General features: G+C 44.7%; 5 protein-coding genes and 1 pseudogene across 5 annotated transcripts; 3 read left to right on the forward strand and 3 right to left on the reverse strand.

The window, feature by feature from the left end:
- The window catches only part of LOC135006686 (uncharacterized), a 48,597-nt pseudogene extending 37,628 nt beyond the window's left edge, over positions 1-10,969 (reverse strand).
- On the forward strand, positions 8,600-9,463 carry LOC135006677 (histone H1B-like). Its single transcript, XM_063952041.1, has one exon. It carries the CDS (start codon positions 8,647-8,649, stop codon positions 9,310-9,312), a length of 666 nt encoding a protein of 221 aa, XP_063808111.1. The 5' UTR covers positions 8,600-8,646; the 3' UTR covers positions 9,313-9,463.
- A 1,367-nt stretch (positions 10,970-12,336) lies between the features above and the next one.
- Positions 12,337-12,826, reverse strand: LOC135006683 (histone H2B 1.1-like). The gene has a single exon (XM_063952046.1). It carries the CDS (start codon positions 12,766-12,768, stop codon positions 12,388-12,390), a length of 381 nt encoding a protein of 126 aa, XP_063808116.1. The 5' UTR covers positions 12,769-12,826; the 3' UTR covers positions 12,337-12,387.
- A 202-nt stretch (positions 12,827-13,028) lies between these two features.
- On the forward strand, positions 13,029-13,559 carry LOC135006680 (histone H2A type 1-like). The gene has a single exon (XM_063952044.1). The coding sequence runs from the start codon at positions 13,114-13,116 to the stop codon at positions 13,504-13,506; it is 393 nt and encodes a 130-aa protein (XP_063808114.1). The 5' UTR covers positions 13,029-13,113; the 3' UTR covers positions 13,507-13,559.
- Positions 13,560-14,333: 774 nt separating this feature from the next.
- On the reverse strand, positions 14,334-14,829 carry LOC135006678 (histone H3). Its single transcript, XM_063952042.1, has one exon. The coding sequence runs from the start codon at positions 14,798-14,800 to the stop codon at positions 14,390-14,392; it is 411 nt and encodes a 136-aa protein (XP_063808112.1). The 5' UTR covers positions 14,801-14,829; the 3' UTR covers positions 14,334-14,389.
- Positions 14,830-26,235: 11,406 nt separating this feature from the next.
- LOC135006684 (histone H1B-like) lies at positions 26,236-27,010 on the forward strand. The gene has a single exon (XM_063952047.1). The coding sequence runs from the start codon at positions 26,287-26,289 to the stop codon at positions 26,950-26,952; it is 666 nt and encodes a 221-aa protein (XP_063808117.1). The 5' UTR covers positions 26,236-26,286; the 3' UTR covers positions 26,953-27,010.
- The last annotated feature ends 549 nt before the right edge of the window (positions 27,011-27,559 follow it).

Genomic DNA, 27,559 nt, shown 5'->3' on the forward strand with positions numbered 1-27,559 from the left:
GATCGCATGCTGTAGTTATTTGCAGCCGTGCGATCGGGTCTGAACAGCGCATGCGTGGGGGCCGCAATGCGCAGGCGCGTTGCTGGCCGGCGATGGCCATCACTGGGCAGCGACAAAAATAATGAAGAAAGCATTCGCAGCAGCAAACACAAGAAGATTGACAGGAAGAGGCCGTCCGGGGGTGTCAACTCACCGTTTTCTGGGAGTGTTGAGGAAAACGCATGCGTGTCCGGCCGTTTCCATGGAGGGATCCTGACATCAGCTCCAGCAAGGATCATTGCAGCGGGTGAGCAAGTCCTGAGCTGTGCAGAGACTGCACAAACTTTTTGTTTGTGCAGCTCTCTGCACAAGCGTTTGCAGCCATACACAGCAATCCCACCTCCCCTGTGGGTGGCGATTACCTGGTCGTAGCAGTGCAAAAAATAGCCTGCATGCAACCATGTCTGAATTAGGCCCTAAGTCTCTATCTACCTTTGAGTACAAATAGTTGGATAAGGGCATAATGCATATGAGTTTGATAATATTACTGTGGTTTCTTTTGCTATGCGTCTGAATACAGTTAAAGCATTTTTATAAAGTAATGCAGTGATATGTTTCTCCTACATACGTGAACTGTACCTGTAGTTGAATATGTGGTCATATTGCTTATTATACTAATGTATAGTCTGTGACTGACTGTTAGTGTGATTGCTGACTTTGCTATAAATTCTGTCAGTTTTCTCTGTTTACTCCGATCCTCAATGCTGGTGCTAAACAGGGTAGGGTCGGATTGTATGTCACTTTAACACATTTTAAAGTGATTACAGTCACAAATTGTGTATTACACTGTTAAATTGTCTGATTATTTATCATGTCTTAGAGCAGAAAAGGTGAGGAAAACACACTCACATCAGCACCAACACTCATATCATGTTTGTCATGTAAAGCTGGGTTAACATCTCAGGATCTGGTTCAAGATGGGTTGTGTGCAAACTGTATTAGCTTTCACCAAGGTCTCTTGAAATATTCAAGGCAGATGCAGGTGTAAGTTGATCCACCATGGGCTATGTTTGCACAGGACATTATCCAGTATAGCTGAGTGGATAATTCCAACTTCTGTACCGGTGATAGGTTGCACTATTATATGTGCAGCACAGGGGAAGCAGTAGCCTCTCAACAGAAACAGGCTGAAAAGCCAGTGGTAAGTAAATCATTTAGACACAAAACAACATCTTCAGAGTCTACACATGTTTCAGATGAGGACTCATCAGAGGACGAAGACTCATTACACTCTGGTTCTGAATATGAGGATGAGGAAGAAGGTCTCAGCTCAGTGGACATATCTGAGTTGATTACTGCAATGAAATCCATTTTATCCTTAGAAGAATCAACATATACTGTGTTAAAATCCAAGGCACCTTTATTTAAACGTCCCAAAACAGGTAAGACTGAGTTTCCTGGATCAGAACAGCTGACGGAAATTATGGAAGAGGCTTGGGTTATGCCCAGTAAGAAATTTAGAATTCCTAGGAAATGGAATTCCAATTACCCTTTTCTGACTGAGGACTGTTTAAAGAGAGAGGTAGCCCCTAAAGTAGATATGCATGTGATTCGCTTAGTGCAAAAATCTACATTACTTCTGCCTTCAACATCAATAAATGATGTCACGGATAGGAGAGTAGATGGTTTGCTAAAAAACAACAACTTTTTTTTCCCTGTCTGGGGCAATCATTAGACCAGCCATGGCCTCAGCCTGGATGGCTAAAGCAGTGGCTGTCTGGCAAGATGCATTGGTAGGGGAAATTTCAACGACATCCAGAGAGCAAAAATCCCATGTGACACATATCAAACAGGCTGCAATATTCTTGGAAGAAGCAGCCTTAGATATGGGCACTATTGCCTCTCAAACATCAGCCTCAAAATTAGCCGCTCACCGAGCAGTTTAGCTACGCACCTGGAAAGCTGATTCAGAATACAAAAAAGATAAGCCATCAGCCTGATGGTGCGGGCCTCCACCTGGGGGAACCCAGGGTGGGAGGCCGACTTATTCATTTTGCACAAATCTGGCAGCAGTCTACCACAGATGCCTGGGTGCAAGAAGCGGTGTATCCCAGTTATGCGTTTTCTTTCAGGAAAAACCCTACTCAAAGGTTTTTTTTTTTTTATTGTACCAGCCTTTCTTTGGTAGAAATGAGGGCCAGGGTTTTGCAAGAGGCAGTTCAGAAATTGCTTCAGTCAGGAGTAATCATTCCTGTTCCTCCTGCACAACAAGGACAGGGTTTCTACTCCAACCTGTTTTTAGTCCAGAAGCTGAACTAGTCGTTCCAGCTCACACTCAATCTAAAAATGCTGAACAAATACATTTGGGTACCTCGGTTTCATATGGAGACCTTACATTCCATCATTTTGGCTATGGAACCATGGGATTTTATGGTATCCCTGGATATACAGGATCCTTACCTGCATGTTCCTATAGCTCTGTCCCATCAGCGCTATCTCAAATTCGCTATCCTCCAACAGCATTTTCAGATTCAGGCTCTGCCATTTGGTCTGGCCACAGCCCCCAGAGTATTCACCAAAAATGTGGTGATTATGGTAGCTTATCTCCGCCAGCAGGGGATAAGAATATTTCCATACCTCAACGATCTTTTTATCCTGGCACAGTCTCAGGTATTGCTTCTGTGTCATCTGCAACATACAATAGAGTGTCTGCAGAAGCACGGTTGGCTCATAGATTGGGCAAAATCATCTTTTGTTCCGTCATAACGGATGACTCATTTGGGGCTGTATTGGATTTGAGCCGTCAGAGAGTAATTTTACTTCTGAGAAAAATATCCAAACGTCAGTAAAGGATCCAGGAGCTTCTACACTGTCGAAGAGTATAAATTCTCGCAGCAATGTGTGTGATGTGTCTAATGGTGTCAATTTTCAACATGGTAGAGTATGCTCAGTTCCATTCAAGACCTCTGCAACATCGGATCCTTACCAAGTGGAATGGGGTCATCAGACAATAAAAATGCAGACTATGATTCTTCCTCTGGAAGGAAGGAGGTCATTAGCCTGGTGGCTACAGACAGCCCATCTGGACAAAGGGAGACCCTTTTGGATATCAGATTGGGAAATTCTGACAACAGATGCCAGCCTTCAGGGCTGAGGAGCAGTGTCAGGAAGAAATTGCTTCTAGGTGCAGTGGACCAAGGAAGATGGATGCCCTGTCAGTGAGATGGGACTTTCGTCTGGCCTATGTGTTTCCTACCATCACCCTGTTAACCAGGGTGGTGAGAAAGGTAAAAGTATGGATGGTGTAATGGTTAGCATTACTGCCTCACAGCACTGAGGTCATGGGTTCGATTCCCACCATAGCCCTAACTGTGTGGAGTTTGTATATTCTCCCCGTACTTGCATGGGTTTCCTTCGGGTACTCCGGTTTCCTCTCACAATCCAAAAATATACTGGTAGGTTAATTGGCTTCCAACAAAGAAAAAAAAATAACCCTAGTGTGAATGTGTGTCTGTGTGTACATGTGATAGGGTTTATAGATTGCAAGCTCCACTGGGGCAGGGACTGATGTATATGGCTAAATATGCTCTGTAAAGCACTGCAAAATATATGTATAATATATAAATAACTGGTAATAATAATAATAATAATAATAATAATAATAATAATATGTGTACACTATATAAAAAACTGGTGGCGGTTGTAATAATAATAATAATAATAAAAAGGAAAAGTGCCGTTATACTAATAGCTCCGGCTTGGCCCATAAAACATTGGTACACAGATCTGCAGAGGATGTCGATGGATGCTCTATTCCTACTACCTCAACATCCAGATCTACTGATTCAGGGGCCTTGCCATCACAGACATCTGGATTGACTGTCTTTGATGGCGTGGCTCTTGAGACCTCCATCCTGAAGTCAAAAGGATTCTCTCAACAGGTAATTCAAACAATGCTTAGAGCAAGGAAAACCTCCTCAGCTCGCATTTATCACATAATATGGCAAGCCTATGTTCAATGGTGCAGTGAACGGAAACTTGACCCCAGGTCTTTCAGAATTTCCAGAATCCTAGCATTCCTTCTGGTTTAAGGGTGGCTTCCTTGAGAGTGCAGGTGTCAGCACTAACTGTATGGTTCCAAAAGAAAATTGCCAACCTACAGAATGGGCACACTTTTTTCCAGGTAATGCTGCACATTCAACGTCCCTCTGTTCCTCCTACAGTGCCTTGGGATCTAAGTTTAGTTCTAAAGGCCCTTCAAGTTGCCTCATTTGAACCACTTAAAAGAGTAGATTTTAAATGGTTGACAGCTAAGGTTCTCTTTCTTCTGGCTATGGCTTCAGCTCGAAGAGTTTCAGCATTTGGCGCATTATTATTTTGTCCTCCATTTCTCATTTTTTATCCAGATAGATCGGTTCTCAGAACTAAATCTGGGTATCTTCCTAAGGTGGTGTCTAAATTCCACCTTTACAAAGAAATTGTAGTCCCGGCTTTCCAGGGGCCAGACCTATCTGCGGGAGATACATCGTTGGAAATTGTCCATGCCTTAAGGATCTACGTAGATCGTACCAGTGCTATCAGAAAGACAGATTATCTCTTTGTTCTCTACGGATTTCATAGGAGAGGGTGGCCTGCTGGTAAGCAGACACTGGCGAGGTGGCTTTGGATGACGATTTCAGAAGCATATTCGAAGGCTGATCTCCTGTTTCCGGATAATGTCTCTGCTCACTCTACTCGTAAAGTAGGTCCATCATGGACAGCACAGCATGGTGCTTCAGCAGAACAGATATGTAAGGTAGCCACATGGTCTTCCATTAACACATTCATTAGACATTTTGCTTGTGGATACCTTTGCCTCTCAGGATGCTGAATTTGGGCCAAGCATTCTCCTGTCTAATCAGGAGCGTTGCCACCACTAAATTGCTTTGGGACATCCCAATGTATCCTGTAGATACCCTGTGGACCCTGCAGGAGAAATATAAGTTATGGTAATAAGTTACCATTGATAACAGTATTTCTCCTATGTCCACAGATATCCCACCTTGACGCACCTGATTTGAGGATCCTTTTACTCACTAAACTCTTCCCTCTTGTACGGAAGGGTGGGAGGTTGTGCATGTGTGGTCTTCTCGCCTGATTAGTGCTCTACATGATGCTCCTGCCTTAAGCTTTGGAAAACAACTGATTTACCTGACCCAGGAGGCGAGGATATATGGACGGGTCCACTGCATGCTGGGAGGCCAAAAAGCTTTGACCGATTAGTGTAAGAACCGCTGTCGCTCAACCATATAACAATGTATCCTGTGAAACCTGTGGATTTAGGAAAAATACTGTTATCAATGGTAAGTTCTTACCATAACGTATATGTTGCTATGGTTGCCGAACTGTTGCCAGGGAACAGAAACTGGTTGTCATGCTTAAATCAAATTTGCCATCAAAATGGCCACTGTTGCCATGGTTACCCGACATTGCTAGGGAACTGAAACTGGTTCAATGTTTAGACTACTTGGCCTTCAAAATGGCCAGCATTGCCATAATTATCGGACATTGCTAGGCAACTTCCCTGGAGCACTTTCCCAGCTGGTATGGAGCCACCCAGGTGAAAAGAGGAACAGTTTCCCCGAGTTTTGGGGCTTGTTCTTGGGGAATCTATACAAAGCAAAGGCCCTGGTACTGGAAAAAACGGTTTAATGTCTCATACTGATGTAACGGTATTGGGCAGCATGAAGCCTATTACTAAGGGTAAGGCCGAAACTAGGATTTTCGCCACCAGGGAAAAAGCAGTGATTCCCCTCCCCAAAATGTGTTTATAAAAAATGTTATTATTAATAATAACAATAGTAATATTAATAATAATAAAATAAAAATATATAAAAAAAAAAAACCCTAAGACTAAAATAATCACATTATCAAAAATTTAGAAAAAAGAGGGATATTTTGGACAACATCCCCCTATGTGATCCAAATGCCCTCTGCGTCACATACCCCATCAGCGGCGTGTTTCACTACATTCCCCCCTGTGTGTCCCCACACATTGCACTTTATCATAACACCTCATTACTGCACTACATTCCCCTATCCACTGCACTACATCACTACACTACATGCATTCACATCAGTCCCTGCCCCAGTGGAGCTTACAATATATATTCCCTACCACATGCACCACTTAAACAATTTTTATTGGGACTCAATTAATTATATTTTTGGATTGTGGGAGAAAACTGGAGTACCCGTAGGAAACCCATGCAAATACAGGGAGAATATACAAACTCCACACAGTTACAGTAGAGCCATGGTGGGAATCAAACTAATGACCTCAGTGCTGTGAGGAAGTAATGCTAACCATTACACCATCCGTACTGCCTCCGAGAAGCTTTAGATCTGAGTATAATCAGAAATTCGGAATGTGCTGGAAACTATTATACTAATAGGAAACAGTAAATACCATTGTATGTACTTGCAAACTATACTCACTAATTCCAGGGAGATATTAATATGAATGCAGATATACATAAAAATAAAAATAAGAAAAGTCACAACTACATATGTCAAAAACACTGTCTATGGCATAAAATAATAATGATGATTTCATTTTTAAAACGTTAATACATTAATCATATTAAGTCATATTAGGTCATCGCTACCGTACGGTAGCTTTAGAATGGAGTATGAACAGAACTTCTGCGTGTGTGAAACGATATGATACTAATGGGAAACGGTATTATTCAATTGTAACTATTCCATTGAAACATTTGGATACAATCTGTGAAAGTATCAACTTAGACCACAAGCTAAAGCTTATGTATCCGGGAAACTGCATGAAGAGAATATAAAGCTGCTGTGTACTGTATGTGGATTGTACAAAGGGGATTTTCATCTGCTCAGTGGAGACTAATTTCAGATACAATAGTCCCTGTACGTAAAATCAACCACTTATTGTTCTATTTTAGTTACTGTCTTTTTCTTTATGCAGATATATTTATTTATTTTTATATCCATTTTACATGTTCTTGAAAAAAATAAACATTAAAAGTATTGAAAAAAAAATATTTTTATGGGTCAGCTTTTATTTCTATTTTGTTTCTACCATCCTTGGGGCCCCAGAAATCCCTAGTAGTGGCCCAGGTCTAGCTCCGTGTTCTCCCTACCTGCTCTGGAGACTCTCAATGCTCTAGATCACAACTCCAGCATGCAATCATGGGTTGGGGAAGAGAGTGAGACCTGGATGGTACTTGCTGCTGGCACTAGAGATGAGCCTGGCACACGCCCTCCAGTTAGTAGTCATCGGTATTTTTCAAGAACCCGCTTCCATCTCCATTTGCCTTCCATTCCTCAATGTCGATCCTCTCCTCTCAGCTAGTTATTTTTTAACAAGCTACGTCATTTAAATTTTATTCCGCATAACTATTGTGAGCATATAATTCTTCAACATCTTCCTATCTTCTCCTATTTGTTCTTCCTTTTCCTCCCCCGTGTTCCATCACGTCTCCCCCGATTTTCCCCTTGTCTCTCCCATCTCCCCGTTTGTTTCCTGTTGCCATCTTTACCCATTCACCTTTATTTTCCCCCTGTTTCTCTTCCTTTCATCCATTCCTTCCACCTGCCACTACCCTTAGAGGTCCCCTTATGTATCCCCATATTTCTGCCTCTCCATTTTTCCCTCTGTACCCTTATTATTCTCCATATTATTACTGTCTCCTTTTATTTGTATCACTATTCATACCGATTCCCTCTGTTGTTCCTTTTGCTCCTCTGATCTCCCACTCCTCGTCTCCTTATTTCTCCCGTCTCCAGATATTGTACCCTTTATTCCTATGGTCTCACCCTATTGCTCCCATGTCCTCTTTTAAAAATATCAGTCTCCTATCAATGGGAACGGGACCCCATAGCCCACCTACTGACACACTTAAGATGCATAGATATGCATCAATGTCTATATGGATCATTATAAGAACATGTGGAGAAAACGCCACCAGCATTTTTCAGGACATGGAGAATCTCAGGCCGGCATGATTATTCTGAAGCTGATTATGCACGCCAGATATCTTTCTTTTATTTATTTAGTCAAAGTAACTAGAGTTCCCAGACAGGAGTGCCAATACCTTGTGGGGCAACCTGCCTGTGCTATCCATCCGGGTGTACAGCATCCCACACATCACCTTTATGTCTTTCAAAATGCGGCATCCTCTGCACTGATTATGCCCCAGCCACCTTTGTTCGGTGTAGTGCCTGGAGGAGAGAAAAGTGCCCGATGAGACATTTTTCGCTTCGCAGAAAAGATGTATTACACGCCAGCCAGATCATGCCTGGTCTAGGTGAGCTGACAGGGGCTATTCCCGGCACTCTTCACAGCGCATAGGCTAGCAATGACAGTAAAGGGTTAGGGGAGACCTTGGAGTACTGGTGTGGTGCAGAGAGCCAGCTCGCCGCTCACCTCATGCCCTATAAAAGACTGTTTTTCTGCGCTAGGGAAACACAAGGTGAGAGCAGATTCCCCCGTACACTCAGACAGGGAAGAGTTTACACGGCTGCTCATTCCGCCAATGGGAGCACAGAACACCTCACTCTCGGCAGCCAATCACAGCACAGCCGGCAGTGTATATAAAAGACGTGAGTCAACACCGGGCGTTGTAGTATTATTGATTAAAGTTAAGTTCTGCAAACATGGCGGAAACTGCCCCCGTCGCCGCCGCTGTTCCTCCATCAGAGGTCGCAGCCAAAAAGAAGAGGCAGCCGAAGAAAGCTGCTGGAAGAGCAAAGAAGAGCGGCAAGTCTTCTGGACCCAGCGTCTCCGAGCTGATCGTAAAAGCCGTGGCCGCCTCTAAAGAGCGCAGCGGGGTTTCTCTTGCCGCCCTGAAGAAGGCTCTGGCTGCCGGAGGCTACGATGTGGAGAGGAACAACAGCCGCATCAAAGTGGGGGTGAAAGGATTAGTGACCAAAGGAACTCTCACCCAGGTGAAAGGTACCGGCGCTTCCGGCTCCTTCAAGCTCAATAAGAAACAAGTGGAAAGCAAGAAGGCCGCCCAGAAGTCCCTGAAGCCCAAGAAACCTGCAGCGAAGAAAGTGGCCAAATCCCCGAAGAAGCCCAAGAAGGCTCCGAGTGCAGCCAAGACCCCGAAAAAGGTGAAGAAACCCGCTACAGCGGCTGCTGCCAAAAGCCCAAAGAAGCCTATAGCCGTGAAGCCTAAGAAGGCGGCCAAGAGTCCCGCCAAGAAGGCGGCGAAGCCCAAAGCTGCCAAGAGTCCGGCCAAGAAGGCAGCGAAGCCAAAAGCCACAAAAAGCCCGGCCAAGAAGGCAGCTAAGCCTAAGAAAGCTGCGGCCAAGAAGTGATTGTAAAGCCGCAGCCTCTCTTCCTTGTTATCCCCCAAAGGCTCTTTTCAGAGCCACCCACCCTGTCTCGGCAGAGCTGTAGGCGCACGATGTGATCTATTGGGGGACTAAATAAAAACTGTAGTGAAGAAGTCGCTACATGTGGCAGAAATATCTAGTTTGTCCCTTACACATCAGTCCTAGAAACATAGCTCTTGATAGCAGGATATGGACCACTTGGCCCATCTACTCTGCCCCATGCAGTCACTGCATAAGTGGGATATGCAGGGGAGCGGGACTAAATGCAGTTATCTGTTAAATCTGCAGATAGATCGGGAACGTATACACTAAAGTGTCGGGTTCTTCTATCTCCAGCCGCCCGTAGTAGCTGAATGGTTGTTTTATGTGTACTTGGTCGTACAGTCTGGTGTAAGGAACAGCACCGCGTGTTCTGCACGCCATTCCCGGTGATGTACAGACTGCGAGGTACCCGGACAAGGTATAATTGTTTGCTACAAAAAAAAAAATGCCTCCCTTGAAAATACAGCCTGTTCCTATAGCTCGTTTCTGGATTAATGTAGGAGACCCTTAAATTAGTTAATTAACGTTCAAAGCCTGCAGGACCCCTCTATGGACTAGGCGGCGGGTGGCAGGCTGTGTGGTGCCCTGGATGATATGTAGTCCTGCAGCGCTTGGTGCCTCCTTTCCCGAGCCCCTTACCTCTCCCAGGCATTGTCCCCCCAAAAAATGAATTATGTAACCTGGCTGCTTTCATCAAATTTGCATATAAGCTGAGCTGCGCTGATTGGTAGAAGTAAGCATGTCCCCCTCCACCGATTGGTTTAAAGAAGAGCGGATACATTTTTCAAAAACTCCGCCGATAAGCTAAGCTGTAAGAGAACATGGATTTCCTAGTGAATACTTAGTTTGTCCTTCATAAAAAAAACTTGTGTCCAACAGCTTAGAACTAGTCAGCCACCGACAGTGTGTTGTGCCATCTTCGAAACAAAGGATCATGGCGGTACCTCTAGGACAAATCTACTCACGTCTCACCCACTGCAAGAATTCATAAACATTACACATTAGTAGTGGCCAGCTTGGGCATAAGCTCACTAAAATACTGGCCCGGTCCTTTCATCATCACTCCAAATAAAGACAGCAACCACTAGCGGTGTGCCTAATGTGAGGGAACGATTAAGTACTAGGACCCGGCTTATAGTCAGAGTACAGCACTACACAGAGACGTTGGGTTACAGATCTTTCGTAGAAGAGATGGGCGGCCCTGAAAAGGGCCTTTGTGTGCGGGTGATGGTATTAGATGCGCCTCGGTGTTTAGCCTCCGAAGCCATACAGAGTGCGGCCCTGGCGCTTGAGAGCATAGACCACATCCATAGCGGTGACCGTCTTCCTCTTGGCGTGCTCGGTGTAGGTGACGGCGTCCCGGATCACGTTCTCCAGAAACACCTTCAGCACCCCGCGGGTCTCCTCGTAGATGAGGCCGGAGATACGCTTCACGCCTCCTCTCCGGGCAAGGCGGCGGATGGCAGGCTTGGTGATGCCCTGGATGTTGTCCCGCAGCACCTTCCTATGGCGCTTAGCGCCTCCTTTTCCGAGCCCCTTACCTCCTTTACCTCTTCCAGACATTATTCAATAGCTAACGACAAAGAAATATGAGGCAACCCATTTTCGGTTGCTCTTTAGAAAGAGGTAAGCGGACCTGATGGGTGACTGAGCACTTTGAGAGGCGGAGTCATGGCTATAATTAGATGTTAAAAAGTCACTGCCTTACCATCAGATTAGGGGCATAAGATGTATACGCAATATAAAGTTACACTTAGCTAAGATCTTTTTTCCCATACAATTCCTGTACTTGGTACAACATAATATTCAACCTAAGATACAATGTAATATTATCCATACTGAGTCCCATTCTTATCAACGTCCCAACATTTGATATAAGGCTCATAACAGATGATATAGATGACGACTGAGAAATAGCAAATCAGAAAAAATGAAATGTCATAAATATAGGACAGCATAAAGTATAATAAATATATATATATATATATATATATATATATTAGCACTGCACTATAATTTATTTTATATAATAGATTACTTTATTTAGCACACTGTTGTTCATAGACTTATTTTTATTGAAGTAAAAAAAAAAAACATTTAGAATTTAACCGTTTTAATATCCATTATTATATATTGTCCAGATAAATAATAGGTATATAATAAGTGACTTGCACAACCTCATTGGGATTGGAGGATGAAAATTCAAAATGGACCAATGAGTCGAACAGATTTCGGCGGGACAAAACAAAATCACTCCAATGACATGCCGCTTCTGGCTGGTCAGTGTAACGTCTGTCCCGGGCTCGGTCTGAGTGTCAGCTCTGCGCTTCGGTCTCTCTTCTCCCTGTAATAATGAGCGCCGCTGATACTGCACTCAGCCAGTCCCGCTCCGGAACACTGCTGCTCAGCCACCCCCTGTATCTCTGTTACTATAGGGAGCACAGCTGGCACGTGTACCTAAGCCAGCATTGTATTGTGCGATCATAAAGATCTCCTTTCATTAAATGCAGCTAAACGGAACCTGATGTCTTATAATGGATTCGGTGCAATATACCTGCAGTGATACCGGAGATTGGATCCCGGTGTTACACGTGCAGTGATACAGTAACAATAGCATTCTACACAGGGCATCTTGAAAGACAAACAACCTTTTAGCAACTGTGTTTATAGGAGATTCAAAGTGATACGAACAACGGGACCAATTGCTACAATCTACTGATACTTTGTAACATTGGAATAAGATACAATAATTCTCTAGTTCTGCAGCAGCTACACGGGCAGTCACTGCTCTATGGATTGCTTTATGTAAGCACTAATGCTGACATCTGTAATATGATGACTATATGACCCCGCTTTAGTTTGGAAGTGAATATACAGTTCATGGAAGCGGAGATACAATAAGGCAGATTTGCAAGTAGCACATATAATACCCATCATAGTTTCAGCCCGATTAGAGAGGAGGTGGGTGGCTCTTAGAAGAGCCTTTGTGTTGATGTGGGTCAGAGAAGGGGGTGATTACTTGGCGCTGGTGTACTTGGTAACAGCCTTGGTGCCCTCGGACACGGCGTGCTTGGCCAGCTCTCCCGGCAGCAGCAAGCGTACGGCGGTCTGGATCTCCCGGGAGGTGATGGTCGAGCGCTTGTTGTAATGAGCCAGGCGAGAAGCTTCCCCAGCAATGCGCTCAAAGATGTCATTGACAAAGGAGTTCATGATGCCCATAGCCTTGGAGGAGATGCCGGTGTCAGGGTGCACCTGCTTCAGCACCTTGTAGACGTAAATGGCGTAACTCTCCTTCCTGCTCTTCCTACGCTTCTTCCCATCCTTCTTCTGGGTCTTGGTCACCGCTTTCTTAGAGCCTTTCTTAGGCGCCGGAGCAGACTTTGCTGGATCAGGCATTCTTTAGGATCTCTTCGACACAATGTAGAAAATCTGTGCGGTCATCTCACACATCTGTTTTATTTATAGGCAGCTTATGCAAACGAGGCATCACCAATGCAAGCTACACTATTGGGTAGAAGTGTCATGTGACACTGGTAGGCATCGTAACCCCACTCTTCTTTTTGCGGATTGGTCTGTGGATGAAGTTGAGCTGCATTGTTTAGCTTGTAAGCAGACCAATCACAGAGCAAGCAGCATGTCGCTTCTGAGTATATATGTAAGAGGAGGGCGGTGTTTTAGAGACATTTCTCTCAGTGTTTCTGTTGAAAGAGAGACTCTTTTATCTCATTGAACCTCGCAAGCATGTCTGGAAGAGGGAAACAAGGCGGCAAGACCCGTGCTAAGGCAAAGACTCGCTCATCCCGGGCCGGTCTCCAGTTCCCAGTCGGTCGAGTTCACCGTCTGCTGAGGAAGGGAAACTATGCGGAGCGTGTGGGAGCCGGTGCCCCGGTGTATCTGGCCGCAGTACTGGAGTACCTGACGGCTGAGATTCTTGAGCTTGCCGGAAACGCCGCCCGCGACAACAAGAAGACCCGCATCATCCCCCGCCACCTGCAGCTGGCTGTGCGCAACGACGAAGAGCTCAATAAACTGCTCGGTGGGGTGACCATCGCCCAGGGAGGCGTTCTGCCCAACATCCAGGCCGTGCTGCTGCCCAAGAAGACCGAGAGCCACAAACCAGCTAAGAGCAAGTGATTTCACTGCTAGATACTTGTCCCCGCAACACAAAGGCTCTTTTCAGAGCCACCCACCCTGACCCCAAAGAGCTGATTCATGATATGCTGTACATGTGGGAGTAAGTAGCCCGCTGTTTAGCGGGATAGGTGCGAGTATCGTACTTGGCGTTGTGCTTCTGACGGGAAGTAAATCAGACCCTTGCGTGTAACAAGCAGTAGAGCGCAGACATAACAATGTTATTTCCATAATGTTCTTTCTGCAATAGGACTTATAGCGCTAAACAAATTAAATTAATACAATACAGCACAGAAACCGTGGAGCGCAGGGAAGCTATGCAGGAGATACTAAATGGACATTTAGAGAGTGATGAGTGTGTATGAAAGATTCTAGAGCGGGGGCCTCTCGAGCTATGCGGGGATGTGAGTTCCATAGAATCGGAGCTGCACGGCTAAATGCTTGACCCCCAGATTCATTAAGGGAGGTACTAGATGTGTAGGGCAAGTTCCTCGGTAGAGGACTCTATAAAGAGCCGCCTTACAGGCATTTACTTCCATAGAAAAGTGCTCATGGAGCCTTATTAAAACGTTCCCTTACACTTGATCAACTCTAACCTTTCATGGTGAAGACTAGTAGCCCCCTGTGCCCTGACTGCACGCTGAATTGAGGAGGCTCCCGCCACTGTTCCAGGGCAGCGGCAAGCTGGAAGGAAGGTGCGGGCAATTAAGGGATATAGGCCGTGAGCTTAGTGGCTACTAACTACGAGGAGCCTGGGCAGAGCTAAAGGAGGTGGTATCCGTCCAATTAAACACCATTGTGTAACTTATGCTTCAGCTGGTTTAGAAGGATTTGGTGGCTCTGAAAAGAGCCTTTGTGTTGCTGCGTGTATAGGAGTGCCGAGTGTCTATGCCCTCTCCCCTCGGATTCTGCGGGCTAGCTGGATGTCTTTGGGCATGATGGTTACCCTCTTGGCGTGGATGGCGCACAGGTTGGTGTCCTCGAACAGCCCCACCAGATAAGCCTCACTGGCCTCTTGTAGGGCCATAACGGCAGAGCTCTGGAAGCGCAGGTCGGTCTTGAAGTCTTGGGCGATCTCACGCACCAATCGCTGGAAGGGCAGCTTGCGGATCAGCAGCTCGGTGGATTTCTGGTAGCGGCGGATCTCTCTGAGAGCAACAGTCCCGGGACGGTAGCGGTGAGGCTTCTTCACGCCGCCGGTAGCTGGGGCGCTTTTCCGAGCAGCCTTGGTTGCCAGCTGCTTGCGGGGAGCTTTACCTCCGGTAGATTTGCGGGCGGTCTGCTTGGTCCTGGCCATCTCTCCTCACGAAACACGTCTAAAGGCAAAAAAACGAATACATATAGAAAGCAGCCGCTAGCATCTCTATTTATGCACTGTGCTGCGCTGTCATTGGATGAGTTAAAGGCGCCTTTCATCCTGATTGGCTTAGGCATATGCATAGTACTTTTCAAAAAGCCCTCCAAGACTTTAGGGTTTCTCCCGGGTGCGGCAACAAAATCAGTCTCCATTAGAGGTTTTATCACGTTTCAGCCAGAAGGATTGCTGTATTCCGGGAAGTCTATGCTGGCATTCTAGCCAGGGGAGACAATCAAACACACACACACACACACACACACACACACACACACACACACACACACACACACACACACACATAGCAGTGATACAAGCCTCAAGTCTAAAGAGTCTTGAAATAGAAACCTTATTACATACAGTACTGTGAATAGCTACCGTCGGCGGGAATAGTACGTATGGGGACAGATGTGCCTCACCAGCTGTGCTCTCTACTGTCCGGGAGATCACAGTATATGTCTGCAGTAAAAACATCAGCGATTAATATGTCTGCTTACCAAGTAACATTCACGATACGATAGTCATTTGCATATTACAGCATTAAGAATACATTTATCTGGTAGATCTCAATTATCATATTATGAGAAGCTTTAGAACGGAGAATAATCAGATCTTCTGCCTGCATTGGGGACGATGTGATACTAATGTGAAACAGTAAGTAGTGTTACACTATTGTTACTATTCTATGAATACATCAGTAGATACTATCAATACCAAAGTATCAAATAAAACCACAAGCCAAATCTCATTAATCTGAGAAAGACAAAGTACAATACATGGAGAACACAGGAGGACATTTGTCTAGATAGTGTAAGGGTTTGCAATGAATGGGCTATTGGTGGAAATAACAATCAGATACAAGTGAATCACTTTTTCTTTTTGTATAGCTGAATTATTATAAATGCATATTTAATGAGTTAAGTTTCATTTCCCATTTATAAAAACAAACAAACAAACAAACAAAAAATAAGGGGTTGTTTGTTTAAGAATTGGCAAAAGGTGTATTTTATTATGTTCAATCGAGTTTAAAACTCTTATAGGGGATTATATTGCTATGAGCACAATGCACATTCAGTGACCTGAATGTATGGGAATTAAGAATAAAAATGTAATGTCATAATAATGACTCACTATGCTATGGTGCACTACAGAATACCTACAGTGAGTGCTCCTCCTTTTATTCTATCTGTGTAGGGGTTGGGTGTGCTACTGTCCATTACTCCTCATGCAATTCTATACCTATTACTGAGATTTAGTTAGTACTAAGGGAAGAGAATATTATAAATGAATAATCCATACTAAGGCAGATGGTGATTGGTGATTACCTCCTACATGGTGCCAGGTGGGATGCTTAGGGGCTACTGGCTTACCTATTGGACCCCTTGCATGTGCTACCATCACTGGAGGACAGACGGCATTTATTTCTTAGAGCGGTGGGTAATTACATTTTAGTAAACTGTTGAGAAACCTTGTGAAATATTTTGGAAATGTTCACACGACCATTTCTATATTTCCACACACTTTTACATCACTGGTGTAAAATAAAGAGTCAAAAGGATTACACCAGGCATGTCCAAACTGAGGCCCTCCAGCTGTTGTGAAACTACATATCCCAGCATGCCCCGACACAGTCTTGCTGTCAGAGAATGCTAAAGCTGTGTCAGGGCATGCTGGAAAGTGTAGTTTCTCAACAGCTGGAGGGCCGCAGTTGGGACATGCCTGGATTACACTGTACAATATGAGTAGAAATGAAACAAGCAAAACTGTTTAGGAACAGAAACTGGTTGTCTTGCTCCTTAAACTTTGCCAGCAAAATGGCCGCCGTTGCCATGGTTACTAGAAATTGCTAGGCAACCGAAAATGGTTGTCATGCTTAATCTACTTGGCCTGAAAAATGGCCACTTTCTCCTGCAGGGTCCACAGGGTATCCACAGGATACATTGGGATATGGATGAGCGACAGCGGATCTTGCACCAATCGGTCAAAGCTTTCTGGGCTCCCAGTACGCAGTGGGCCCGTCTATATATACCTGCCACCTGGCTCAGGCAAATCAGTTTTTAGTTTGGTGAGGCAGGAGCCGGACCATGGTCTAAGGGCTGCTGGTTTTTGGCAGCCATAAGCTTTTTTACTTTATTTTTATAGTCTTACTATTTTTTTCTGAGTGATCTTTCTAAACAGCGTCTTATACGTACCTTAGAAAGAGTCACTCCAACTACTCCCCGCCGAGTCGCGACAACGCTTACCCACGAGTACAGTGCTGTTTCGGCGGGCGTCTGTGTCGGATAAAACTAGCAAGTCCAGCAGACGTTACCAGGCTGTGGCCGGAGCACGGGAGGAAGGTAAGGCATAGGTTCCGCTTAGAGGGGGAACATGGACACAGCCGCACTCTTTTGGGGGAAACTACCAAACAGTCGCTGACGCGGCTGCCACCGAGAGTGCACAAGTGCTAGGCCTTAGGGATCAAAGGCTCCAGGAGTAGCATGAGGCTGCGATCCCTAATTTTGAGATCAGCAGTGGGGAGACGGATGCACCCCTGGTCGCCCCTCCCCCCCCGATTCACGACCAGTTTCCTCCGAGTCTCCTGCCATAAACTGAAGCGGCTGTGTGACTGGTGCATCAGTGTTCACTTGGCAATCTGTGTTCACTATATTTTCACGGAGCGGCGGTGGACACTTATAGCATATGGATCCACTCGTATTTATCGATTCTGGAAGCGGGGTAAGTCTCCCTGTATCCCGCTCTCCTGAGTGGGGGCTATAAAACACTAAGTGGGTCATTCAGACCTGATCGCATGCTGTAGTTATTTGCAGCCGTGCGATCGGGTCTGAACAGCGCATGCGTGGGGGCCGCAATGCGCAGGCGCGTTGCTGGCCGGCGATGGCCATCACTGGGCAGCGACAAAAATAATGAAGAAAGCATTCGCAGCAGCAAACACAAGAAGATTGACAGGAAGAGGCCGTCCGGGGGTGTCAACTCACCGTTTTCTGGGAGTGTTGAGGAAAACGCATGCGTGTCCGGCCGTTTCCATGGAGGGATCCTGACATCAGCTCCAGCAAGGATCATTGCAGCGGGTGAGCAAGTCCTGAGCTGTGCAGAGACTGCACAAACTTTTTGTTTGTGCAGCTCTCTGCACAAGCGTTTGCAGCCATACACAGCAATCCCACCTCCCCTGTGGGTGGCGATTACCTGGTCGTAGCAGTGCAAAAAATAGCCTGCATGCAACCATGTCTGAATTAGGCCCTAAGTCTCTATCTACCTTTGAGTACAAATAGTTGGATAAGGGCATAATGCATATGAGTTTGATAATATTACTGTGGTTTCTTTTGCTATGCGTCTGAATACAGTTAAAGCATTTTTATAAAGTAATGCAGTGATATGTTTCTCCTACATACGTGAACTGTACCTGTAGTTGAATATGTGGTCATATTGCTTATTATACTAATGTATAGTCTGTGACTGACTGTTAGTGTGATTGCTGACTTTGCTATAAATTCTGTCAGTTTTCTCTGTTTACTCCGATCCTCAATGCTGGTGCTAAACAGGGTAGGGTCGGATTGTATGTCACTTTAACACATTTTAAAGTGATTACAGTCACAAATTGTGTATTACACTGTTAAATTGTCTGATTATTTATCATGTCTTAGAGCAGAAAAGGTGAGGAAAACACACTCACATCAGCACCAACACTCATATCATGTTTGTCATGTAAAGCTGGGTTAACATCTCAGGATCTGGTTCAAGATGGGTTGTGTGCAAACTGTATTAGCTTTCACCAAGGTCTCTTGAAATATTCAAGGCAGATGCAGGTGTAAGTTGATCCACCATGGGCTATGTTTGCACAGGACATTATCCAGTATAGCTGAGTGGATAATTCCAACTTCTGTACCGGTGATAGGTTGCACTATTATATGTGCAGCACAGGGGAAGCAGTAGCCTCTCAACAGAAACAGGCTGAAAAGCCAGTGGTAAGTAAATCATTTAGACACAAAACAACATCTTCAGAGTCTACACATGTTTCAGATGAGGACTCATCAGAGGACGAAGACTCATTACACTCTGGTTCTGAATATGAGGATGAGGAAGAAGGTCTCAGCTCAGTGGACATATCTGAGTTGATTACTGCAATGAAATCCATTTTATCCTTAGAAGAATCAACATATACTGTGTTAAAATCCAAGGCACCTTTATTTAAACGTCCCAAAACAGGTAAGACTGAGTTTCCTGGATCAGAACAGCTGACGGAAATTATGGAAGAGGCTTGGGTTATGCCCAGTAAGAAATTTAGAATTCCTAGGAAATGGAATTCCAATTACCCTTTTCTGACTGAGGACTGTTTAAAGAGAGAGGTAGCCCCTAAAGTAGATATGCATGTGATTCGCTTAGTGCAAAAATCTACATTACTTCTGCCTTCAACATCAATAAATGATGTCACGGATAGGAGAGTAGATGGTTTGCTAAAAAACAACAACTTTTTTTTCCCTGTCTGGGGCAATCATTAGACCAGCCATGGCCTCAGCCTGGATGGCTAAAGCAGTGGCTGTCTGGCAAGATGCATTGGTAGGGGAAATTTCAACGACATCCAGAGAGCAAAAATCCCATGTGACACATATCAAACAGGCTGCAATATTCTTGGAAGAAGCAGCCTTAGATATGGGCACTATTGCCTCTCAAACATCAGCCTCAAAATTAGCCGCTCACCGAGCAGTTTAGCTACGCACCTGGAAAGCTGATTCAGAATACAAAAAAGATAAGCCATCAGCCTGATGGTGCGGGCCTCCACCTGGGGGAACCCAGGGTGGGAGGCCGACTTATTCATTTTGCACAAATCTGGCAGCAGTCTACCACAGATGCCTGGGTGCAAGAAGCGGTGTATCCCAGTTATGCGTTTTCTTTCAGGAAAAACCCTACTCAAAGGTTTTTGTTTTTTTATTGTACCAGCCTTTCTTTGGTAGAAATGAGGGCCAGGGTTTTGCAAGAGGCAGTTCAGAAATTGCTTCAGTCAGGAGTAATCATTCCTGTTCCTCCTGCACAACAAGGACAGGGTTTCTACTCCAACCTGTTTTTAGTCCAGAAGCTGAACTAGTCGTTCCAGCTCACACTCAATCTAAAAATGCTGAACAAATACATTTGGGTACCTCGGTTTCATATGGAGACCTTACATTCCATCATTTTGGCTATGGAACCATGGGATTTTATGGTATCCCTGGATATACAGGATCCTTACCTGCATGTTCCTATAGCTCTGTCCCATCAGCGCTATCTCAAATTCGCTATCCTCCAACAGCATTTTCAGATTCAGGCTCTGCCATTTGGTCTGGCCACAGCCCCCAGAGTATTCACCAAAAATGTGGTGATTATGGTAGCTTATCTCCGCCAGCAGGGGATAAGAATATTTCCATACCTCAACGATCTTTTTATCCTGGCACAGTCTCAGGTATTGCTTCTGTGTCATCTGCAACATACAATAGAGTGTCTGCAGAAGCACGGTTGGCTCATAGATTGGGCAAAATCATCTTTTGTTCCGTCATAACGGATGACTCATTTGGGGCTGTATTGGATTTGAGCCGTCAGAGAGTAATTTTACTTCTGAGAAAAATATCCAAACGTCAGTAAAGGATCCAGGAGCTTCTACACTGTCGAAGAGTATAAATTCTCGCAGCAATGTGTGTGATGTGTCTAATGGTGTCAATTTTCAACATGGTAGAGTATGCTCAGTTCCATTCAAGACCTCTGCAACATTGGATCCTTACCAAGTGGAATGGGGTCATCAGACAATAAAAATGCAGACTATGATTCTTCCTCTGGAAGGAAGGAGGTCATTAGCCTGGTGGCTACAGACAGCCCATCTGGACAAAGGGAGACCCTTTTGGATATCAGATTGGGAAATTCTGACAACAGATGCCAGCCTTCAGGGCTGAGGAGCAGTGTCAGGAAGAAATTGCTTCTAGGTGCAGTGGACCAAGGAAGATGGATGCCCTGTCAGTGAGATGGGACTTTCGTCTGGCCTATGTGTTTCCTACCATCACCCTGTTAACCAGGGTGGTGAGAAAGGTAAAAGTATGGATGGTGTAATGGTTAGCATTACTGCCTCACAGCACTGAGGTCATGGGTTCGATTCCCACCATAGCCCTAACTGTGTGGAGTTTGTATATTCTCCCCGTACTTGCATGGGTTTCCTTCGGGTACTCCGGTTTCCTCTCACAATCCAAAAATATACTGGTAGGTTAATTGGCTTCCAACAAAGAAAAAAAATAACCCTAGTGTGAATGTGTGTCTGTGTGTACATGTGATAGGGTTTATAGATTGCAAGCTCCACTGGGGCAGGGACTGATGTATATGGCTAAATATGCTCTGTAAAGCACTGCAAAATATATGTATAATATATAAATAACTGGTAATAATAATAATAATAATAATAATAATAATAATATGTGTACACTATATAAAAAACTGGTGGCGGTTGTAATAATAATAATAATAATAATAAAAAGGAAAAGTGCCGTTATACTAATAGCTCCGGCTTGGCCCATAAAACATTGGTACACAGATCTGCAGAGGATGTCGATGGATGCTCTATTCCTACTACCTCAACATCCAGATCTACTGATTCAGGGGCCTTGCCATCACAGACATCTGGATTGACTGTCTTTGATGGCGTGGCTCTTGAGACCTCCATCCTGAAGTCAAAAGGATTCTCTCAACAGGTAATTCAAACAATGCTTAGAGCAAGGAAAACCTCCTCAGCTCGCATTTATCACATAATATGGCAAGCCTATGTTCAATGGTGCAGTGAACGGAAACTTGACCCCAGGTCTTTCAGAATTTCCAGAATCCTAGCATTCCTTCTGGTTTAAGGGTGGCTTCCTTGAGAGTGCAGGTGTCAGCACTAACTGTATGGTTCCAAAAGAAAATTGCCAACCTACAGAATGGGCACACTTTTTTCCAGGTAATGCTGCACATTCAACGTCCCTCTGTTCCTCCTACAGTGCCTTGGGATCTAAGTTTAGTTCTAAAGGCCCTTCAAGTTGCCTCATTTGAACCACTTAAAAGAGTAGATTTTAAATGGTTGACAGATAAGGTTCTCTTTCTTCTGGCTATGGCTTCAGCTCGAAGAGTTTCAGCATTTGGCGCATTATTATTTTGTCCTCCATTTCTCATTTTTTATCCAGATAGATCGGTTCTCAGAACTAAATCTGGGTATCTTCCTAAGGTGGTGTCTAAATTCCACCTTTACAAAGAAATTGTAGTCCCGGCTTTCCAGGGGCCAGACCTATCTGCGGGAGATGCATCGTTGGAAATTGTCCATGCCTTAAGGATCTACGTAGATCGTACCAGTGCTATCAGAAAGACAGATTATCTCTTTGTTCTCTACGGATTTCATAGGAGAGGGTGGCCTGCTGGTAAGCAGACACTGGCGAGGTGGCTTTGGATGACGATTTCAGAAGCATATTCGAAGGCTGATCTCCTGTTTCCGGATAATGTCTCTGCTCACTCTACTCGTAAAGTAGGTCCATCATGGACAGCACAGCATGGTGCTTCAGCAGAACAGATATGTAAGATAGCCACATGGTCTTCCATTAACACATTCATTAGACATTTTGCTTGTGGATACCTTTGCCTCTCAGGATGCTGAATTTGGGCCAAGCATTCTCCTGTCTAATCAGGAGCGTTGCCACCACTAAATTGCTTTGGGACATCCCAATGTATCCTGTAGATACCCTGTGGACCCTGCAGGAGAAATATAAGTTATGGTAATAAGTTACCATTGATAACAGTATTTCTCCTATGTCCACAGATATCCCACCTTGACGCACCTGATTTGAGGATCCTTTTACTCACTAAACTCTTCCCTCTTGTACGGAAGGGTGGGAGGTTGTGCATGTGTGGTCTTCTCGCCTGATTAGTGCTCTACATGATGCTCCTGCCTTAAGCTTTGGAAAACAACTGATTTACCTGACCCAGGAGGCGAGGATATATGGACGGGTCCACTGCATGCTGGGAGGCCAAAAAGCTTTGACCGATTAGTGTAAGAACCGCTGTCGCTCAACCATATAACAATGTATCCTGTGAAACCTGTGGATTTAGGAAAAATACTGTTATCAATGGTAAGTTCTTACCATAACGTATATGTTGCTATGGTTGCCGAACTGTTGCCAGGGAACAGAAACTGGTTGTCATGCTTAAATCAAATTTGCCATCAAAATGGCCACTGTTGCCATGGTTACCCGACATTGCTAGGGAACTGAAACTGGTTCAATGTTTAGACTACTTGGCCTTCAAAATGGCCAGCATTGCCATAATTATCGGACATTGCTAGGCAACTTCCCTGGAGCACTTTCCCAGCTGGTATGGAGCCACCCAGGTGAAAAGAGGAACAGTTTCCCCGAGTTTTGGGGCTTGTTCTTGGGGAATCTATACAAAGCAAAGGCCCTGGTACTGGAAAAAACGGTTTAATGTCTCATACTGATGTAACGGTATTGGGCAGCATGAAGCCTATTACTAAGGGTAAGGCCGAAACTAGGATTTTCGCCACCAGGGAAAAAGCAGTGATTCCCCTCCCCAAAATGTGTTTATAAAAAATGTTATTATTAATAATAACAATAGTAATATTAATAATAATAAAATAAAAATATATAAAAAAAAAAACCCTAAGACTAAAATAATCACATTATCAAAAATTTAGAAAAAAGAGGGATATTTTGGACAACATCCCCCTATGTGATCCAAATGCCCTCTGCGTCACATACCCCATCAGCGGCGTGTTTCACTACATTCCCCCCTGTGTGTCCCCACACATTGCACTTTATCATAACACCTCATTACTGCACTACATTCCCCTATCCACTGCACTACATCACTACACTACATGCATTCACATCAGTCCCTGCCCCAGTGGAGCTTACAATATATATTCCCTACCACATGCACCACTTAAACAATTTTTATTGGGACTCAATTAATTATATTTTTGGATTGTGGGAGAAAACTGGAGTACCCGTAGGAAACCCATGCAAATACAGGGAGAATATACAAACTCCACACAGTTACAGTAGAGCCATGGTGGGAATCAAACTAATGACCTCAGTGCTGTGAGGAAGTAATGCTAACCATTACACCATCCGTACTGCCTCCGAGAAGCTTTAGATCTGAGTATAATCAGAAATTCGGAATGTGCTGGAAACTATTATACTAATAGGAAACAGTAAATACCATTGTATGTACTTGCAAACTATACTCACTAATTCCAGGGAGATATTAATATGAATGCAGATATACATAAAAATAAAAATAAGAAAAGTCACAACTACATATGTCAAAAACACTGTCTATGGCATAAAATAATAATGATGATTTCATTTTTAAAACGTTAATACATTAATCATATTAAGTCATATTAGGTCATCGCTACCGTACGGTAGCTTTAGAATGGAGTATGAACAGAACTTCTGCGTGTGTGAAACGATATGATACTAATGGGAAACAGTATTATTCAATTGTAACTATTCCATTGAAACATTTGGATACAATCTGTGAAAGTATCAACTTAGACCACAAGCTAAAGCTTATGTATCCGGGAAACTGCATGAAGAGAATATAAAGCTGCTGTGTACTGTATGTGGATTGTACAAAGGGGATTTTCATCTGCTCAGTGGAGACTAATTTCAGATACAATAGTCCCTGTACGTAAAATCAACCACTTATTGTTCTATTTTAGTTACTGTCTTTTTCTTTATGCAGATATATTTATTTATTTTTATATCCATTTTACATGTTCTTGAAAAAAATAAACATTAAAAGTATTGAAAAAAAAATATTTTTATGGGTCAGCTTTTATTTCTATTTTGTTTCTACCATCCTTGGGGCCCCAGAAATCCCTAGTAGTGGCCCAGGTCTAGCTCCGTGTTCTCCCTACCTGCTCTGGAGACTCTCAATGCTCTAGATCACAACTCCAGCATGCAATCATGGGTTGGGGAAGAGAGTGAGACCTGGATGGTACTTGCTGCTGGCACTAGAGATGAGCCTGGCACACGCCCTCCAGTTAGTAGTCATCGGTATTTTTCAAGAACCCGCTTCCATCTCCATTTGCCTTCCATTCCTCAATGTCGATCCTCTCCTCTCAGCTAGTTATTTTTTAACAAGCTACGTCATTTAAATTTTATTCCGCATAACTATTGTGAGCATATAATTCTTCAACATCTTCCTATCTTCTCCTATTTGTTCTTCCTTTTCCTCCCCCGTGTTCCATCACGTCTCCCCCGATTTTCCCCTTGTCTCTCCCATCTCCCCGTTTGTTTCCTGTTGCCATCTTTACCCATTCACCTTTATTTTCCCCCTGTTTCTCTTCCTTTCATCCATTCCTTCCACCTGCCACTACCCTTAGAGGTCCCCTTATGTATCCCCATATTTCTGCCTCTCCATTTTTCCCTCTGTACCCTTATTATTCTCCATATTATTACTGTCTCCTTTTATTTGTATCACTATTCATACCGATTCCCTCTGTTGTTCCTTTTGCTCCTCTGATCTCCCACTCCTCGTCTCCTTATTTCTCCCGTCTCCAGATATTGTACCCTTTATTCCTATGGTCTCACCCTATTGCTCCCATGTCCTCTTTTAAAAATATCAGTCTCCTATCAATGGGAACGGGACCCCATAGACCACCTACTGACACACTTAAGATGCATAGATATGCATCAATGTCTATATGGATCATTATAAGAACATGTGGAGAAAACGCCACCAGCATTTTTCAGGACATGGAGAATCTCAGGCCGGCATGATTATTCTGAAGCTGATTATGCACGCCAGATATCTTTCTTTTATTTATTTAGTCAAAGTAACTAGAGTTCCCAGACAGGAGTGCCAATACCTTGTGGGGCAACCTGCCTGTGCTATCCATCCGGGTGTACAGCATCCCACACATCACCTTTATGTCTTTCAAAATGCGGCATCCTCTGCACTGATTATGCCCCAGCCACCTTTGTTCGGTGTAGTGCCTGGAGGAGAGAAAAGTGCCCGATGAGACATTTTTCGCTTCGCAGAAAAGATGTATTACACGCCAGCCAGATCATGCCTGGTCTAGGTGAGCTGACAGGGGCTATTCCCGGCACTCTTCACAGCGCATAGGCTAGCAATGACAGTAAAGGGTTAGGGGAGACCTTGGAGTACTGGTGTGGTGCAGAGAGCCAGCTCGCCGCTCACCTCATGCCCTATAAAAGACTGTTTTTCTGCGCTAGGGAAACACAAGGTGAGAGCAGATTCCCCCGTACACTCAGACAGGGAAGAGTTTACACGGCTGCTCATTCCGCCAATGGGAGCACAGAACACCTCACTCTCGGCAGCCAATCACAGCACAGCCGGCAGTGTATATAAAAGACGTGAGTCAACACCGGGCGTTGTAGTATTATTGATTAAAGTTAAGTTCTGCAAACATGGCGGAAACTGCCCCCGTCGCCGCCGCTGTTCCTCCATCAGAGGTCGCAGCCAAAAAGAAGAGGCAGCCGAAGAAAGCTGCTGGAAGAGCAAAGAAGAGCGGCAAGTCTTCTGGACCCAGCGTCTCCGAGCTGATCGTAAAAGCCGTGGCCGCCTCTAAAGAGCGCAGCGGGGTTTCTCTTGCCGCCCTGAAGAAGGCTCTGGCTGCCGGAGGCTACGATGTGGAGAGGAACAACAGCCGCATCAAAGTGGGGGTGAAAGGATTAGTGACCAAAGGAACTCTCACCCAGGTGAAAGGTACCGGCGCTTCCGGCTCCTTCAAGCTCAATAAGAAACAAGTGGAAAGCAAGAAGGCCGCCCAGAAGTCCCTGAAGCCCAAGAAACCTGCAGCGAAGAAAGTGGCCAAATCCCCGAAGAAGCCCAAGAAGGCTCCGAGTGCAGCCAAGACCCCGAAAAAGGTGAAGAAACCCGCTACAGCGGCTGCTGCCAAAAGCCCAAAGAAGCCTATAGCCGTGAAGCCTAAGAAGGCGGCCAAGAGTCCCGCCAAGAAGGCGGCGAAGCCCAAAGCTGCCAAGAGTCCGGCCAAGAAGGCAGCGAAGCCAAAAGCCACAAAAAGCCCGGCCAAGAAGGCAGCTAAGCCTAAGAAAGCTGCGGCCAAGAAGTGATTGTAAAGCCGCAGCCTCTCTTCCTTGTTATCCCCCAAAGGCTCTTTTCAGAGCCACCCACCCTGTCTCGGCAGAGCTGTAGGCGCACGATGTGATCTATTGGGGGACTAAATAAAAACTAGTGAAGAAGTCGCTACATGTGGCAGAAATATCTAGTTTGTCCCTTACACATCAGTCCTAGAAACATAGCTCTTGATAGCAGGATATGGACCACTTGGCCCATCTACTCTGCCCCATGCAGTCACTGCATAAGTGGGATATGCAGGGGAGCGGGACTAAATGCAGTTATCTGTTAAATCTGCAGATAGATCGGGAACGTATACACTAAAGTGTCGGGTTCTTCTATCTCCAGCCGCCCGTAGTAGCTGAATGGTTGTTTTATGTGTACTTGGTCGTACAGTCTGGTGTAAGGAACAGCACCGCGTGTTCTGCACGCCATTCCCGGTGATGTACAGACTGCGAGGTACCCGGACAAGGTATAATTGTTTGCTACAAAAAAAAAAATGCCTCCCTTGAAAATACAGCCTGTTCCTATAGCTCGTTTCTGGATTAATGTAGGAGACCCTTAAATTAGTTAATTAACGTTCAAAGCCTGCAGGACCCCTCT

This window comes from Pseudophryne corroboree, unplaced genomic scaffold (genome assembly GCF_028390025.1).
Source record: "Pseudophryne corroboree isolate aPseCor3 unplaced genomic scaffold, aPseCor3.hap2 scaffold_2152, whole genome shotgun sequence".
Taxonomy (NCBI): domain Eukaryota; kingdom Metazoa; phylum Chordata; class Amphibia; order Anura; family Myobatrachidae; genus Pseudophryne; species Pseudophryne corroboree.